The sequence below is a fragment of the Pan paniscus genome, chromosome X (genome assembly GCF_029289425.2).
Source record: "Pan paniscus chromosome X, NHGRI_mPanPan1-v2.0_pri, whole genome shotgun sequence".
In the NCBI taxonomy this organism is placed as follows: domain Eukaryota; kingdom Metazoa; phylum Chordata; class Mammalia; order Primates; family Hominidae; genus Pan; species Pan paniscus.
The window spans coordinates 154,121,976-154,139,408 of NC_073272.2; the positions used below are offsets into that span (position 1 = coordinate 154,121,976).

The window sequence follows — 17,433 nt, forward strand, 5'->3', positions numbered from 1 at the left end:
AAAATAAGTTATTGTGTGTAGAAAGACTTAAAATACAACTTATCTAAGTAATGCGAAAACTTACATACCACCAGACAAAGTGCTTTAATGCTTTATTTTTATTTTTTTGAGACAGAGTCTCGCTCTGTCACCTAGGCTAGAGTGCAGTGGCTCGATCTCTGCTCACTGCAACCTCCACCTCCTGGGTTCAAGCAATTCTCCTGCCTCAGCCTCCCGAGTAGCTGGGATTACAGGCGCCCGCCACCATGCCCGGCTAATTTTTGTATTTTTAGTGGAGATGGGGTTTCACTATATTGGCTAGGCTGGTCTTGAACTCCTGACCTCAAGTGATCCACCCGCCTCGGCCTTCTAAAGTGCTAGGAATATAGGCGTGAGCCACCACACCCGGCCGAAAATGCTTTAATGTTTTAAAAAATGAGTCATACATAGAAAGTAAGCACATGCTTGAAAGTGCTCATGTTCAAGTTTTAGCAGCAATGTGGAATGTTGCAAAAGAGACAGGGACACAGGGAAATGTGCATATCTCAGAAGCCTACTTTGCTTTCTTTCAAATCTAAAAATAAAACCTTTGGACTGCCCTATTAATAAGTCTAGAAAATGGATGCTTTTTTTGTGGGAAGCTTTCGCAAACATGGAAATAAAAATATCTTCTTCTCGGTTAACAGGACTAAAGGATGTAAACATAAACCAGATGCCAATCCTTGTTTCTCTACAATCCCCTTCTCCCTCATGGCTCTGGACCGGCTTCTATTGTAAAACTATCTCTATGGCACAAGGAGACATATCAAATGAATGAACATTGGTCTGCACGGAGCAACACAGACCAGGTTCAAAAGTCAAATGTTGAGTGAAAAGAGTAAGTTGTAGGATGTTCCACATAGTAGGATATCATCCAGTAAATTTGCAAAACACTTTATTCCATGTTGTCATGTGTAATACAACAAAAACCTTGCATGGGGAGTATCTCGGTGACCTTTAGGGAACAGGCTACCTTGGGGAAGCAGGGCAGACAAAGAGTGCAACCACAGGGCTGGGAATTCAGCTGAATCTGTCCTATTTGAGTTCCATAGTAAGAGGGCTGACAGGAATACGACCAACTGATAATATTTCCTAAGTCTGGGTGAAAAGTACCCAAATAGCTACTACTTGAGCTGAGCGTAGAAGCCAGGAAGGAAGAGGGCGGGGGAAGACAGGACCTTAGAATGACGCCAGGAAGAATGGTGGAAGAGCTGACAGCATGGAGGAAGAGCTGGGAACAGCGCTTAGGGCCCACCTCCTGAGCCCAGGCTTGGGGAGTTACAGCAGTGCTGTCCACAGGGGCTCATCAGAGTGGACCTGGTACTTGACAAGACAGGAGTCAGCTTGCTCACACACTGCTTCCTTTACCATCAAAGTCTTATGTAAAAATAAAAAATAAAAAATCAGTAGAACTAAGCAGCGTACTTTGTACCACAGCTGACTCCCATTCCATGTAAGCTCCTGACCTTCTCACAGCCCAGCACTTTCGTGCATTAGACAATGAACTGTGCTGGAGAAGATGATGCCCGTTCCCATGAGTCTCCCAGGTCTCCTGGGACAGAAGTGAAGGGAAAGAAGGGTCCATGAAGAGACCTGGAGTGGGAGCCCCAGGGTCCCAGTGGATAAGGTGGGGTGGAAAAGGACAGCATAGATGGGCGGAGCACCTCACGCTGCCTTCTGGGGCCCAGGGAACATCTAAGAGTGTGACGGGGCCTGGAAAGAAAGCTGAGCCTGGCCGGGCGCGGGGGCTCTCACCTGTAATCCCAGCACTCTGGGAGGCCGAGACGGGTGGATCACCTAAGGTCAGGAGTTTGAGGCCAACATGGTGAAACTCTGTCTCTACTAAAAATATAAAAATTAACCGGGCATGGTGGCAGGTGCCTGTAATCCCAGCTGCTTGGGAGGCTAAGGCAGAAGAATTGCTTGAACCCTGGAAGTGGGGGTTGCAGTGAGCCGAGATCATGCCATTGCACTCCAGCCTGGCTGACAGAGAAAGACGTCTCAAAAAAAAAAGAAAAAAGAAAAAAAGAAAAATGCTCCTCTCCACATGTCCTGGCTGGTTGTTCATGCCTCGTCTTCACACAGTGGACTCTCTGAATGGGCCTGAGAGATTCTCTCCTGTCAGAGCCTCTACACATGCTGGTCCTTCCAAAAGACTCATGCATCTCTCCCCACTGATGCTTTGTCCTTGACCTAGCTAATGTTTCCTTGTTGTTCAGGTCTTAGATGCCATTTTTCAAAGAAGTCTCCTCCCTGACCTACTTCCCAATTCTTGGTAGGATCTCCTCTGATTTTTATGTGCTCCCTTAGTGGCTGGAACTTCTCTCCATCACAGAAGTTAGCCTCTTGTAAAGTCATAGCCCATTTGCCTGTCTGTACCTCCCATTAGACCAGAAGACTGCTGAGGGTAGGATAGTTTCCAGCAGCTAGCACAGTAACTGACACATAATAAATGCTCAATTAGTACAGCTTAAAAAAGTACTGCTATATAAAGAGTTCAACAGTCACAGAACAACAAAGCAACCACAGCCTGTTCCTGAATACTTCTAGGACACCTCTTATGCATATTACAGCATGAGGAGGCAGAAGGTCCAGCAGCAGAGGGAGATTCTCCAACCCCGAGTACCAAGGAACTACCACAACCTAGAATGGTCCCAAAATAAAAATGCTCCATTTTCTTCAAGGTTCACAAACAAGAACCGGCAAGTTCCCCTTGTCGAGTAAAAAGGCCCTTCCCTCACATGCCCTACTCAGATGAGGTCACTTTTGATGAAATGGAAGTTTCCAAAGTTTTGCTTTCTAGTGCTAACTGCTAAAAACTTCTTCCTAGCCTAACAGCTCTGTGATCTCTACAAATAGTATTGCAGTGATAAATTTGTATGCTTATCTACTTATACGCAACTTTTTCTTTAATGGTCTGCAATTAAAAGGCTACTCTTGTCGGGCTCCATGGCTCATGGTTGTAATCTCAGCACTTTGGGAGGCCAAGGCAGGAGGATTACTCAAGCCCAAGGAGTTCAAGACCAGCCTGGGCAACACAGTGAAACCCCATGTCTACCAAAAATAAAAATAAAAATAAGAATAAAAAATTTAGCCAGGCATGGCGGCACATCCCTGTAGTTCCAGCTACAAGAGAGCCTGAGGTGGGAGGATCACATCAGCCCCGGAGTTCAAGGCTGCAGTAAGCTATGATCATGCTGTTGCACTCCAGCCTGGGTGATGGAGTGGGATCCCGTCTCTAAAAAAACATTAAAAAAAATAAGTAAAAAATTTAAAAACTGGTTAAATAAATTGTGGTACATCCATAATAGACTATTTAAACCCAACCCTTAAAAAGAATGATACAGCTCTGTATGAACCGATTCTAAATAATCTACAGAATACATTAAAATAAACAAATGTGCACAATATTTTATAGTATGTGTAAAAACACAACGCCCACATACCCTTGTGTATTTATACACACATGTAAAATATATACACAAACCTAAACACACAAAAATATGTCCAATAGAGACAAAGAGTAGAATAGTAGTTGCCAGAGGGTGGGGTGGGGGAAAGGGGAGAAGTGGGAGTTAGTGTTTAATAGGTATGAAATTTCAGTTTTGCAAGACGAAAGGTTGTAGAGATGGATGGTAGTAATGGCTGTACAACAATGTGAATGTACTCAGTGCCACTGAACTGTACAGTTAAGATGATTAAAACTGTAAATTGTTATATATATCGATATATATATTTTTTGAGACGGAGTCTCGGTCTGTCGCCTAGGCTGGAATGCAGTGGCGCGATCTCAGTTCACTGCAACCTCTGCCTCCCAGGTTCAAGCGATTCTCCTGCCTCAGCCTCCCAAGTAGCTGGGACTACAGGTGCCCGCCACCATGCCCGGCTAATTTTTTGTATTTTTAGTAGACATGGGGTTTTACCATGTTGGCCAAGATGGTCTCGATCTCTTGACCTCATGATCCACCCACCTCCACCTCCCAAAGTGCTAGGATTACAGGCGTGAGCCACTGTGCCCGGCCACATTTTTTTTTTTTTTTTTTTTTTAAAGAAACAGGTAATAGTGGCTGCCTCCAGGGAAAGAAATGAATGTTTGGGGCAGGGTAGCAGAGATACTTTACAATATAACTCTCTTTTTTTTTTTTTGAGACGGAGTTCCGCTCTTGTCGTCCAGGCTGGAGTGCAACGGCATGATCTTGGCTCACTGCAACCTCTGCCTCCCAGGTTCAGGCGATTCTCCTGCCTCAGCTTCCCAAGTAGCTGGGACTACAGGCACGCACCACCACGCTTGGCTAATTTTTGTATTTTTAGTGGAGACGGAGTTTCACCATGTTGGCCAGGCTAGTCTCGAATTCCTGACCTCAAGTGATCCACCTGCCTCAGCCTCCCAAACTGCTGGGATTACAGGCATGAGCCACCATGCCCAGCCCCATATAACTTTTTTCTATTATTATTTTTCTGAGATGGAGTCTCGCTCTGTCGCCCAGGCTGGAGTGCAATGGCACGATCTTGGCTCACTGCAACCTCTGCCTCCTGGGTTCAAACGATTCTTCTGCCTCAGCCTCCCGAGTAGCTGGATTACAGGTGCATACCACCAAGCCCAGCTAATTTTTGTATTTTTAGTAGAAATGATGTTTCGTCATGTTGGCTAGGCTGGTCTCGAACTCCTGACCTCAGGTGATCCACCCACCTCGGCCTCCCAAAGTACTGGGATTGCAGGCATGAGTCACTGTGCCTAGCCCCGTATAACTTTTTACACAACCTTTTTAATTCCGTATTGTCCATCTAACTATTCAAAAAATCATTTAAAAAACCCCGGCCTTATACAAGAAGTCTTTTCCTTAATCGTGTCATTTATTCTATCCCTCTTCCTTTAAGTAAAAAATATTTTCAATCAAAATCAGAATTCGACTTCAGCTTTGAGGGTATTTATTAGATTCAAATAATGCAATTTATAAAAATTACACTTGCTACCCTAAAAATATATTCACTAAAAGCCTTTTCTTTTTTTCTTTTTTTTTTTTTTTTTAAAAGAGACAATGTCTTACTCTAAAGAACGAGGCTGCCCAGGCTAGAGTACAGGAGTACAGTGGTGTGATGATGGCTCACTGTAGCCTAAAACTCCTGGGCTCATGGGATCCTCTCACCTCATCCTCCCGAGTAGCTGGGACTACAGGCATGAGCCACCATGCCTGGCCCCTCTATTTTTATCAGGTGTTACAGAAAAGCTTCAAAATCATCATGGAAGAAAATTATCATTTTTACCAGTACAAAACTTTTATTGCATCCCAACCAAGCTAAGATGAATACAGAATTGTTTCAACAGAAGTTACCATTATCATAATTCAAGACAAAAATCAGCCGGCAATTACATGAGTTGGAAAACAAACTACTCTTATGTCACAGTCTACCCTAAAGCTCCAACTTATGTCAGAATTTAAAATACACACACATATACACAACCATGTGGATTCCTCCTCATTTATGTAAAACCTACTTTTGTGATGATCTGCTATTTTCTTGAGTCTTCTGGAATGAACACTGTAGCCCCACTCCCGGATAAGGAGAAGATACCACTTCCAGGGCTTAGCACTGCCCCTGGCTTGAAGCAGATACTCAAATACTTGTTGGGTGAATGAATGATTGTCTGCTGATAGGGCTGCCATCAAGCCTCATAAAGAAAAAATTCAGAAAAAAGCAACTTTATAGAGAAAATAGGAAAAAGTTTAAGAGATATTTTGCTCACTTGAAGAAATCAGCATTTGTTAAAGGTGAAGACTGGATTGACTGGTTCATCAAGTGGCTTAGACACAACTGACTAAGTGGGCTATACCTTATCCCACCCCAAAGTTAAATACAAAACAGGTATTTTTTTTTTTAATCACAGGAAAAACACAGGGCAACTTAACTATAAAATTATTATTTTTATTTTTTATTTTTGAGACAGAGCCTCACTCTATCGCCCAGGCAGGAGTGCAGTGGCGTGATCTTGGCTCACCGAAACTTCTGCCTCCTGGGTTCAAGCGATTCTCCTGCCTCAGTCACCCCAGTAGTTGAGATTACAGGCGCCCGCCACCACGCCTGGCTAATTTTTGTATTTTTAGTAGAGATGGGATTTCACCATCTTGGCCAGGCTGGTCTTGAACTCTTGACCTCAGGTGATCCACCCGCCTCAGCCTCCCAAAGTGCTGGGATTACAGGCATGAGCCACCGCATCTGGCCCTTTTGTATGTATTAAATACGTATGTATGAATATAATACATCATCAGGTTTTTTAGGAAGAAAATATAGATGACTATTGATCTGTTGTTAAGAGTAGGAAAGGATTTCCTGGCGGGGCGCGGTGGCTCACGCCTGTAATCCCAGCACTTTGGGAGGCAGAGACGGGCGGATCACAAGGTCAGGAGATTGAGACCAGCCTGGCTAACATGGTGAAACCCTGTCTCTACTAAAAATACAAAAAAATTAGCCAGGCGTGGTGGCGGGCGCCTGTAGTCCCAGCTACTCGGGAGGCTGAGGCAGGAGAATGGAATGAACCCGGGAGACGGAGCTTGCAGTGAGCCAAGATCACGCCATTGCACTCCAACCTGGGCGACAGAGCGAGACTCCGTCTCAAAAAAAAAAAAAAAAAGAGTAAAAAAGGATTTCCTAAGTATGAAAGCAAAAGAATAAATCATAACATAAATTTTATATATCAGAAAGACAAGAATCAAGACATAAGACAAAACAGGAAAATATCTGCATGACAAAGAGTTAACATCTTTAATACATTAAGAGCTATGACAATGATTATTGAGGTTTAGCCTCAGTAATAATCCAAGCGGCACCAATTTAAAAGATGTATATCCAATTCCGGGACGATATGGGAAAATGGCACTTTCTCAGACTGTTGTGGGAACTGGGATAGCCATTTTGGACAGTGATGTGGTGGTATCCACCAGAAATTCCAAGTCTAGGCAGCCATTCTTCAAAATGACTGGCACATGAGGAATTTCAATCCTGTAGCATTTTTAATAACATAGAGAGACAACGAAATGCATGACGGTAAGTCAGCCCTGGACTACACTGCTATTTAAAAGAAATGAGGCAGAGATGAATATATGAGATGGAAAAATGCAGAATATGTATATATAACACCATCCTGAGGTCAGGCACGGTGGTTCACGCCTGTAATCCCAGCACTTTGGGAGGCCAAGGCAGGTGGATCGCCTGAGGTCAGGAGTTCGACACCAGCCTGGCCAACATGGTGAAACCCATCTCTACTAAAAATACAAAAATTAGCTGGGTGTGGTGGCAGGTGCCTGTAATCCCAGCTACTCAGGAGGCTGAGGCAGGAGAATCACTTGAACCCCGGAGGTGGAGGTTGCAGTGAGCCAAGATTGTGCCACTGTACTCCAGCCTGGATGACAGACCAAGACTACATCTCAAAAAAAGAAAAAACAAAACAAAACAAAACAAAAACCCTCCTGTTAATTACAACACAAAAAGTACACAGTTTAGTCTTAGAAGACTTAGAAGGATCTACATTAAGCTATTAACAGCAGTTATTCTGGGTAGTGGGAGCAGAGATTAAGCGGGGAGCTTTCATTTTTTTACCTGATACTTTTTTTTTTTTGAGACCGAGTCTCACTCTGTCACCCAGGCAGGAGCGCAGTGGTGTGATCTTGGCTCACTGCAACCTCCGCCTCCCAGGTTCAAGTGATTCTCCTGCCTCAGCCTTCCGAGTAGCTGGGACTACACGCTCAAGCCACCATAGCCAGCTAATTTTTGTATTTTTAATAGAGATGGGGTTTCGCCGTGTTAGCCAGGCTGGTCTCGAACTCCTGACTTCAGGTGATCCACCCGCCTAGGCCTCCCAAAGCGCTGTGATTACAGGCATGAGCCACCTTGCCCAGCCACCTGATCAATTTTTAAGTGGTTTGATTTTTCTATAAATCCATGTATTATTTCAGTAATTCTTTAAAAAGTAAAAGAAGAAAAATAGATATCAAGCATTTATCTACTAAAGACAGGTACTGTCCTTTGAGAATTCCCTCAAAAGTTCTTTGAAGCTCAAATGGCTACATCTTTCCCATTCATAAGATATTTTTTAAATTTCCTCTTTCTACATTTCTTTTTAAAAGTTTATTTTCAATTAGCTTCCTCAGGTTGAACTCTCTGTACATTTCTTAGGAGAAACTGTATGGTGTCAACACTGCCTGTTTTATAACATCCATTCGTAATCTGTAATCTGAGAAAAAGACTCGTAAAAACCCAAACCACCCTCCAGGCCTAACATCTTCCAGAAGAAACCCATTCACTGCCCATATTACATTTAGTCCACACAATTTCTGAGACAAAGCACAAAGCACTAGCCATACAACTCCCACCGGCATAAATACGTGGAGTACAAAGAATGTCCTGTCAGCTGGGCCCAGAGCACACCCCACAGCAGTAAAAGAGAATGACAATTTGAGTCACAGGATCAGGAGCAGAATCAAATTTGGGACTTGAGGCAGTGTGATGCTCTTCTGGTCTTCCGCTTCCTTCCACACCTTCTATTCTCCTTCAGCCAAACCTTGCCCTCACATAATCCCTAAGCAGGCTATTTCTTATGGATGTCTACAACAGCTTCACACTGAGGTGTCAGAAACCACTAGAGAGACAACAAAGAATGACTTAGGGTCTCAGTCGGAATCACAATGGCCGCATAAGTGAAAACTCACATTTTTGCTTAGGGGAAAAAAAATGGGAAAATTCAATTGGAACATTCTGCTTTACCACACAGAAGTTCTGAAATCCACAAGTCAAAACATCAAATGCGGAGTGACCACTAATCAAAAAGACAAAACAAAACAACAACAACAACAAACAGCTTGAGATGTTGAGCCTGAAGGTTGAGAAATTAAGGAACCATTCATTTTTACAAAACTAAAGTCCACACAATGGTGCCAAGTAGTTCAAACTGCAGCTGATACAGCACCTGAGTGTCAGACCTAGAATGACTGGGGCCCCCAGGTTTTTACAAAGTACTCATCCTCCTCTAGAGTCCCAAGAACCAGATGTATATCTGGGTACTCTCTTTAGTTACCATGGGAGGAGTGTAGGAAGCACATGACATTAGCCATGGCCCCCGGTGTTCTGAGACAGCTTTCAGGAGGGTGTCCTTCTAGGGAACCAACCACATACCAGTTCCCATATCTGAAAATGCATTACCACTGCTCACTAATGTTGACCACTAAGCCATTTACCCCAAACCAAAGCAAACACATGCTGAAGACTGCTAAGGCAACAGCAGCAGCGCAAAAGGGCTCAATGCAAGCGCTCTCAGCTCAGCTGACCTGCTTCAAGGTGAACTGAAGTTGCAGATCACCAGTTCCGGCTCTAATCTGACGCCCGCCCCCAGATCACGCTGTGGCGACCAAGTAACCCTACACACACTGACCTTTCAGGGCTCAGGGAAGTGACTTTTTTTTATTATATGGCACAGTTTGGCACAGTTATGTCTTTAGTCTTTGGGGTACTTTTATACTGTCCAAGAGTAGTATATTTTTTTCCTCTTTTCCTTTTTTTTTTTTTTTTAAAAAAAAAAAAACAGATGGCCAAACCAGGACATATACTAAAAAAAAAAAAAGGAAGGTTACTTACCTGAGCCCTAACATCCCAGCTACCATGGAATCCTGTTGGAGCTGGTCTACAGAAGCAAGGTGTATTCTGGGGAGTCACATGTCACATCAAAGCAGGAACTGGTGAGTCTGTATTTTTATGGAGCCTAAAACAAAGAAAATTGTAAGTTGAAAGCCCCCATTGAGCTGCACGACCTTTTTCCCAGGGCTATTTGGGATATTTTGAAGATAAACACATAGACAAAGTACTAGGCTATTTCCCAGCTTACCTAGCTAGAAACAAAGGATAAGCTGCAAATTACTGGCACGTAACACACAGTGCTAAAATAAAGGAAAGATTCATGCTTGTTAGAATCAACACTATCACAAGCCTTGTCACCTCTAGGGGACACTTCGACACTACAAAAGCATACCATGAGTGGTGATTTCTGGCAAGTATTTCTTCTACCACGGCACACAGAAATTCTCAGGGAAGAATACATGTTCAAGAGAATATGCAACATCAAAATACCATCCCTGAAAGAACACATGGAACCTAGAGGCAGTCTCCCTTCTTTTTCAAGCAGCTGAATGAAGTTGCAATAAGCTGCTGTAACAACATCACGTAAAGGGGCTTTAATCCTGAGAGAAAAAATCAGCACCAAGGGAAACCAAGTGCTCTGGGAGACCCAAAGCCATCATCCAAAACATGCAAGTCTATTTCAGGGCAATCAGTTTTAAGCCTCTCAGATCAGTCAATCTCGATGTTCAACAAACTCAGTTATTAGTTTGATAGTTTCCCTTTTTCTTTTGAACACATGTTCAAAAAAGGACTTTTGTCAGTACCTTTTTGTCATTAAGATAACCATCATTTCCTAGTTAAAGCCTAAACTGCCCCATATGAATTAGCTAATTTCTGATACTATGCTGGCCCAAGAGTAGCATTTTTATAAGCTAAAAACGAAAGCTCAGAGCATACAACTTAGAGACTATTCACACAATTACTCATGTAATCAAACCCAGAAGAAGGGCAACACCAACCAAGTCTTTTACTGGTCTGTTGCTGCTCTACAGCTACGAGGATGGTACCTAAAATTATCTTTTGAGGTTCAGTGAGGCCTCATAATTCCCTTAAACAGTCAAGTCATAGAATACTTTGAAATCCCAGAAGTCAAGTTAATAGTATTACTCGGCTAGCTATGTAATAAAAACCAAACTGGTATCCTGGCTAGGAGGCCCTGGAAAAGACACAACTTCTCAGGGACACAAGTTTTTTTTTGTTTGTAAACTGATGGTGCTGGACTAAGAATCCTTCTAGTTCTTAAAGTTTAAGATAATTAACTTAAGATTTCATGTCAAAAAGAAAAGAGCCAGAGGCTGGGTGCGGTGGCTCACGCCTGTAATCCCTGCACTTTGGGAGGCTGAAGCAGGTGGATCACGAGGTCAGGAGTTCAAGACCAGCGTGGCCAAGATGGTGAAACCCCCGTCTCGACTAAAAAAAAAAAAAAAAAAAAAAAAAATACAAAAATTAGCCGGGCGTGGTGGCAGGTGCCTGTAATCCCAGCTACTTAGAAGGCTGAGGCAGAGAACTGCTTGAGCCCGGGAGGCAGAGGTTGCAGTGAGCTGAGATCGTGCCACTGCACTCCAGCATGGGTGACAGAGTGAGACTGTCTCAAAAAAAAAAAAAAAAAAACAGAAAGAAAGAAAAGAGCCAGAAAATGAGAGCAGTTTGTGAAATCTAAAAAAGAAAGTTAATATATATATAAAACACCCCTAGCTCTTGGGCAAGGAAGACAAGTGCATCCTTACCAAGGCTTGGTCCTGTCAACTTCAGAGGCAATAATGAGAGCCCAGACTACAGTGTCTACAGTAACTGCAAAACAGCCACACAGCACAGCGGGAACACATTCACACGCCAGGAGACCCAGCATACATGTGCTTGAAGAAGTTATAAGACTCAGGCTTTATTCTCTAACGAAATGGTCATTCCCCCTTTGATGTGGGGGTGGGGGTGGGGATGCCCTGCCCACCCCCCAATTCCGGCTCCCACTCAGTTATCCCACATACCATACATACCATCAAAGTATTTAAGCAATGGCATGCAAACCAAGCTTTCGACAGAAGGTTTCTTGCAAGAGAAAGGCAGAAGAGAACAGGTAAAAGCAGAAGAGCACAACTTCTACTTAAGCCCAAAGAAGAGGGACCTGTTCACATCTTGTCCTACCCGGAATGATGCACACGCACAGGGGCTTGCCGGGACAGCAGTAGTTTCACTGGAAAGGGCTGGTATGGAGGCACCGAGGACAAGGTCCTTCCATCGCAGCGGTGATAATGCTCTACCCAAGAAAAAAAGATTGCGTCTGCCAGCCACGCAAGACTGGTCTGCAAGGATGTCACCATAGCAGAGGGCAGGGAAAACAAGCAGATGTCCTGCCACACTCTTTGGGACTGGCCAGTCTAGGAGTGTGCTTTACCCCACGCACTGAAAACACTGGTTACTAGAAATATCAAACATTTCCTGTGATTCTCTCCTCCAAGATAACTCGGGCAGCTTGAGAACAAGCTGCTCTTAGCTAATTAAAAGATTTCTGCTGATATTAACCTTTATAAAAGATTTCAGGTTCCAGGACACGTCATTTATCATGCAGAGTCCCAAGCAGGTACATTAGCAATGGAAACCAGGCTCCAATAAGGAACTAACAATTTTATCTCTGTTGTTCTTTATTTTAGGTTAAAGAAATGAACTTCTCGTTTCATCTCCACATGGGAGGAATGTTCTGGAGGGGGTAACAGCCTATTAAACTCATCTAGCTTTTTTTTTTTTTTTCAAACTCCACAGCTTGCCTCCCTACCCTACTAGACTAGATTGCACAGAGGCAGGGCAGGCACGGGAAACGACTCTGGTTGGAAATTACAAACATATACACACAGAATGCAAGCACCATAACCCTTTGAATACACAGTGGTTTGTGCCTTGCCCCAGACCTACCTAAGGATTTAAACAGCACAGAAGTCGGAGTTCGGCTGACTGCATGACACTCTCCTATCAATCGGGTAAAACAAAGACCCAGTACTCTAAGCTTAAAGCATTCCAGGCAAAATTTTAGTTAACAGGCAATAGGAAGGTGTGATAGGCCAGTGCTAACAACAAAGCCACAGATGGGTTTCTTTGAGCTGTTAAGACACTGGAAAGGGCTGGTATGGAAGCCCAGTGGAGCCATTAGGACAATGGAAAAGGAGGTACCCCTCCACCAGGCACCTTGCAGAGAAAACTATACTCTGGAAGCTGCCTGCACTGTTGATAGGGCTAGACGTATGATAAACAGCTAACCGGAGGGGCACCCGAGGAGACAAACTGCCAACTATGAAGAACAAAGCAGAGACCTCAACTTGTCACGTCTCAAGCTCAGATGTACAAACTTTGGGATCGTCAAGTGAGGCTCGTGTGTATGCCTGGGGATATGACTGTATTCCAGTGATCAGCCACCTAGATGACCTGCCACGAATGGGTGACCTGTGGTGACTTACTTTAATCAACTGTAGTACTTCTAGATTGATTGGGTGATTTAAGGTTCTGACATATTCAGGCAAGAAAATAAAAGCAAGTGTTTCCTAGACTTCCTCATTGGGATTTGAAATAGAAATCCTGAAAAGCCCATAAAAGCCTATTTCCCTAAATCCTTGGTGGAAATTCCCAAAAGATTAAAAAATCCAGACCCTGTCTTATTATAGGGACCCAGCAGATTTCAAAAGACTCAAGAGGTCAGCTTAATCTGGTTATTAACTGAAATTGCTGAGATACTGATGAACATTCCAGCCATGGAACTCAAAATTCTCTAGAGTAATAATTACCTAATAGTGCAATGTTACTACTGAGGCCGTATATGCTTCATTTTTACAGTATAACAAAATGTCTAAAACTTATGAGAGTCCTACAACGTCTAGGCCACTCAGTATCACATCCAAGTAGGTATAGTTCCTGGATCACCAACCAACCCCTGAATTCGATCCTGTTATCTCACAGTCTGGGGTACTGATCCCGCACAGCAGAGATACAACGTGTGAAAGGCTCGGCAGAGCCCATTCCTGTTCCTGGAAAAATAACCAGAAGCACACATCTGCCTGACCATGAGTCAGGAATATCAATTTTGTGGTGGAGCCCATTTCTGCTGTGACCAACCCACACCCGAACACACTCGCAACAGAAGCAACCGCCACAGAGCAATTCCAGAATGAGCTTTTTCCCCCTCGGGGTCCATACTTAGCAATGTCATAAACGGTCTCCTCTGCGAGAGCAATCCTTTTACACTCTTCATAATGACCTTAAGTCTTTAGTGCAAAACCACAGAAACATTGCCACTGCCATATAAAAGTCATCTGAGTTTCAGTTTGGGTGATTCGGTCATGACCAAACTGAACAGAGAATAACCTTTCAGGCACAATGAACAGGAGCCACAGCGTCGCGATGAACTTGCCCCATCTGGTACCGGTGATCCCGAGCGCTCCAGGGCGATGAGAGCCCGTTACCTACTATGTCCCACTCCACTTATGTAACTGGAAGATCGCCGGCGAAGGGGAGGGTAGGATGGGAGGGTGCTCACATTCCGAGGCCACAGCACTCCAAAGAACCTCTGAGCACCCTGGGGACACGCTCGCACCTTAGAGCCTCTGGCGCCGAAGAGCCTGGGGTGCTGCTGGACGCACAGTCCCCTACCCACGGCTCCTGATGGGAACTATAACCACCTCTTTATGATGAGTTGTGGGACCCAGAACACAATGTCTAGTCCCTTTTGTGGATAATAATCCCCACCTACTTGTTCCTGCTAGATGGGGAAAGGAGCCGGTGGACCTACTCGCTCGCGAGGGGGTAGTGGGGGGCAGAAATTCATGGAATGGGCGAGAAGGAGGGGGAGGCAAAGCCCAGAGATGGGGGTGAGAGCTCAGGAGCCCTTGTGGCGCACTCTCCCGACGGGAGGCGAAGTGCGCACGCGCGCCGGTGGGGGGGCCGAGTAACGGGAGAGGGGGCGCGCGAGGGAGGGAGAGGGGAGAGCGCGATCCAGGGAGAGGCCGGGGCCGCGGGCGCGCGACGGCGCCGCGGCCCAAAGCCCCGAGAAGGGCAGGAGCGCGCGCAGCCCCGACAGGCGAAGCCCCGGCGACAGGGGCGCCCGCGGGGCCGGGGGCCGGGATGCGCGTCGAGGGCGGGAGGAAGAGGGGCGTCAGGCGAAGGCGGCTCCAGGGAGGCCGCGCCGAGGACGGTCACCCGCGAGCACGGGTGACGGGCCGAGGGGAGAGTCGCCGCCGGCGGCGGCGGGAGGGGGAGGGTAGAGAGGAGGGACGCCATCCGCCAGCCGTGTCGTCCGACCCCGCGGGCCCCTCCCGCGCCACGTCCCGCCCCTGACCCCCGCCCCCCGGCAAGGGTCCCCGCCCGCGGCCACGGCGGTCCCACTCACAGTCTCTCCTCCTCGCCTCCTCCTCCTCCTCCGCTCGGCGCGGCGGCGGCGGCGGCGGCCATTTTCCGGACGGCTTTTACCACAGCCCTCTCTCCGAGAGGAGGGAGCGCGCGCGCCGCCGACGCCGGGACCCCGCACGGCCGACGTCGCGCCCCGCCCTCTTGGCCGGCCCGCGCGCTGCTGCACCTGCGCGCCCGCGCCCCGCCCTCGGCGCCGCTGCGAGCCCGCCCGTCATTGGCTGTGATGGCCGGGCTGGGACGGGGAGGACGGGGGAGGGGGGAGTCTCAGCGGCGATGCCGTCAATTGGCGAGATTTCCTGTCCATTTCGGCCAGGGAAAAGGGGGCGGACCCCTCCAGCTGTTGATTGGCTGCTTTCGGCCGTCGTTTGGGGAAAAGAGGCGGCTTGGGCGCGGAGGGACTGGTTTAGTGGGCGGAATTTGAATGTTAAGGATTAATGGACCCTTGCGGATGCTGGGGCAAGTGAAGGCCTAGGCTTGGGACGCCTGTTTGCGCGGCTCTGAGGGGCGATTGACCCTCTGTCCACAGATGCACCGAGTGCGCTGCAATAAGCGTTTCATGGCACCCACATTTTCTCAATATCACTATCTTCAGCAGAAGCAGCAAAGTTGCCCACCCTGGAGCCTGACGTTGCCCCAGCTGAGGGGCCTTGGTTTCAGAGGCCTACTCAATGCATTATTTCATCCGAGCCTGCCCAGTGCTCACGCTCTCATAGAGGCGGGGAATAAACTGACAACAAATCGCAACCCTGGCCTTCGCAGAACTCTGGCGGGGGAAGAGAGTGCATGCCAAGGCCTCGTGACACCTGTCATTGTTGGATCAGATGGTTTGGTGGAGGTGTGAATAAGGGGCAATGTTAGCTCTGCCTGGAAGATATGATTTGGGAGCTGAGATCCAGCAATTTTTCACTTTACTAGAAGAGTTGATTTGGAGCTGAGATCCAGCAATTGTGTTTTGGGAAAATAAGAGTATGAGAAAACTGTTAGCTAACCAGGTGTTCAGGACAGGAGTGTTTGTTAAGGGGACCTTACCCTGATGCCAGTCATTATCCAATCCATTCAATGATCCTTCTGTTAGTTCTGTGCTTAGCAAGAAAACCTGATTCTGATTTGGCTGCTTGCCACCATTCATTTATTGACTACCTGCTATGTGCCAGGCACTCTTCCAGGCTCTGGATGCACGGTACTGAACAGACAGCAAACTAACATTCTTGCCGGGAAGATTCATACTAGCATACAAATAAGTATAATATATCATTTCACATAGTGATAAGGGCTTTGAGAAAGATAAACTAAGTGAAGGGGGTGCTATTTAGATATCTGCTGGTTTTCACCCTCATTTTACTCCCTCATATGAATATCTGGGGAAAGAACATTCCAGGCAAGTTCAAAGGACATGAGGAGAGACTATGCCTGGCATGTTGGGGACTAACGAAGAAGTCAGTGTTGCTGGAGAGTGGTAGGGAATGTGATTGGAAAGGCAGCTGGGGCCACTATGAGAACTGGGAGTTCATTCTTTTTTTGGGGGGGGGATGGGGTTTCATTCTGTCACCCAGGCTGCAGTGCAGTGGCGCAATCTTGGCTCACTGCAACGTCCACCCTGAGCTCAAGCGATCCTCCCTCCTCAGCGTCCTAAGTAGCTGGGACCACAGATGCGCACCACCACGCCTGGCTAAGTTTTTGTATTTTTGATATAGATGGGGGTTCACCATGTTGCCCAGGCTGGTCTCGAACTCCTGAGTTCAAGTGATCCACCCGCCTCGGACTCCCAAAGTGCTGGGACTACAGGCGTAAGCCACCGCACCCGGCCAGAACCGAGAGTTTATTCTAAGATGAGAAGCCCTCAGAGGATTTTGAGCCAGGAGCTGTCTGATCTATGTTGCAGGTGTAGAGTGGAGAACTGGACGTGATGAAACAAAACTACAGCACAAGGCTAGTTGCAAGGCCCTGGAACAGTCTAGGAGAAAGAGTTGATGGTAGCTTTAACTAGGGTGGCAGCAGTGCAGCTCTGAGAAGTTGTGAGATTCAAGATATGTTTTCAGAACTGAACAAAAGGATTGGATGTAGGGCATAGAGCAAGGGAAGAAACAAGGATGATTCCTGAGATTGGGGCCTGAGCAACTGGGGAAATAAGGGTGCTTTTCACCATAGTGGGGAGAACTACAGGAAAAGTACATTTTCAGAGGTGCAGATCAAGAGTTCTGCTTTGGCTGTATTAAGCTTGGGGTGCCCAGTGGTGTGAAAGTGGAGATGTTGAGTAAGCCATTGGGTGTGCGATGCTGAAGTATAGAGATGTGGCTAAAGCAGTCCAAAAGTCATCACGCTGAACATCCAATTCAAGAAGCCATAAAGAAATGACAGAGT

At 46.3% G+C, this 17,433-nt stretch overlaps 1 protein-coding gene across 2 annotated transcripts in view; it reads right to left on the bottom strand.

Annotated features, from left to right (window-relative positions):
• MECP2 (methyl-CpG binding protein 2) overlaps positions 1 to 15,202 on the bottom strand; it is a 75,340-nt gene extending 60,138 nt beyond the window's left edge. Inside the window, exons 1-2 of one of the 2 annotated variants that reach the window (XM_063601474.1) lie at positions 15,053 to 15,077; positions 9,646 to 9,769 (exon numbers count right to left, since the gene is read on the bottom strand). In XM_063601474.1, coding sequence (XP_063457544.1) covers positions 9,646 to 9,671 — 26 coding nt within the window. In that variant the 5' untranslated portion in view covers positions 9,672 to 9,769; positions 15,053 to 15,077. Of the gene's footprint in view, positions 1 to 9,645; positions 9,770 to 15,052 lie in introns of both variants that reach the window. The other variant, XM_034949724.2, reaches the window with a different exon arrangement.
• Positions 15,203 to 17,433: the final 2,231 nt, after the last annotated feature.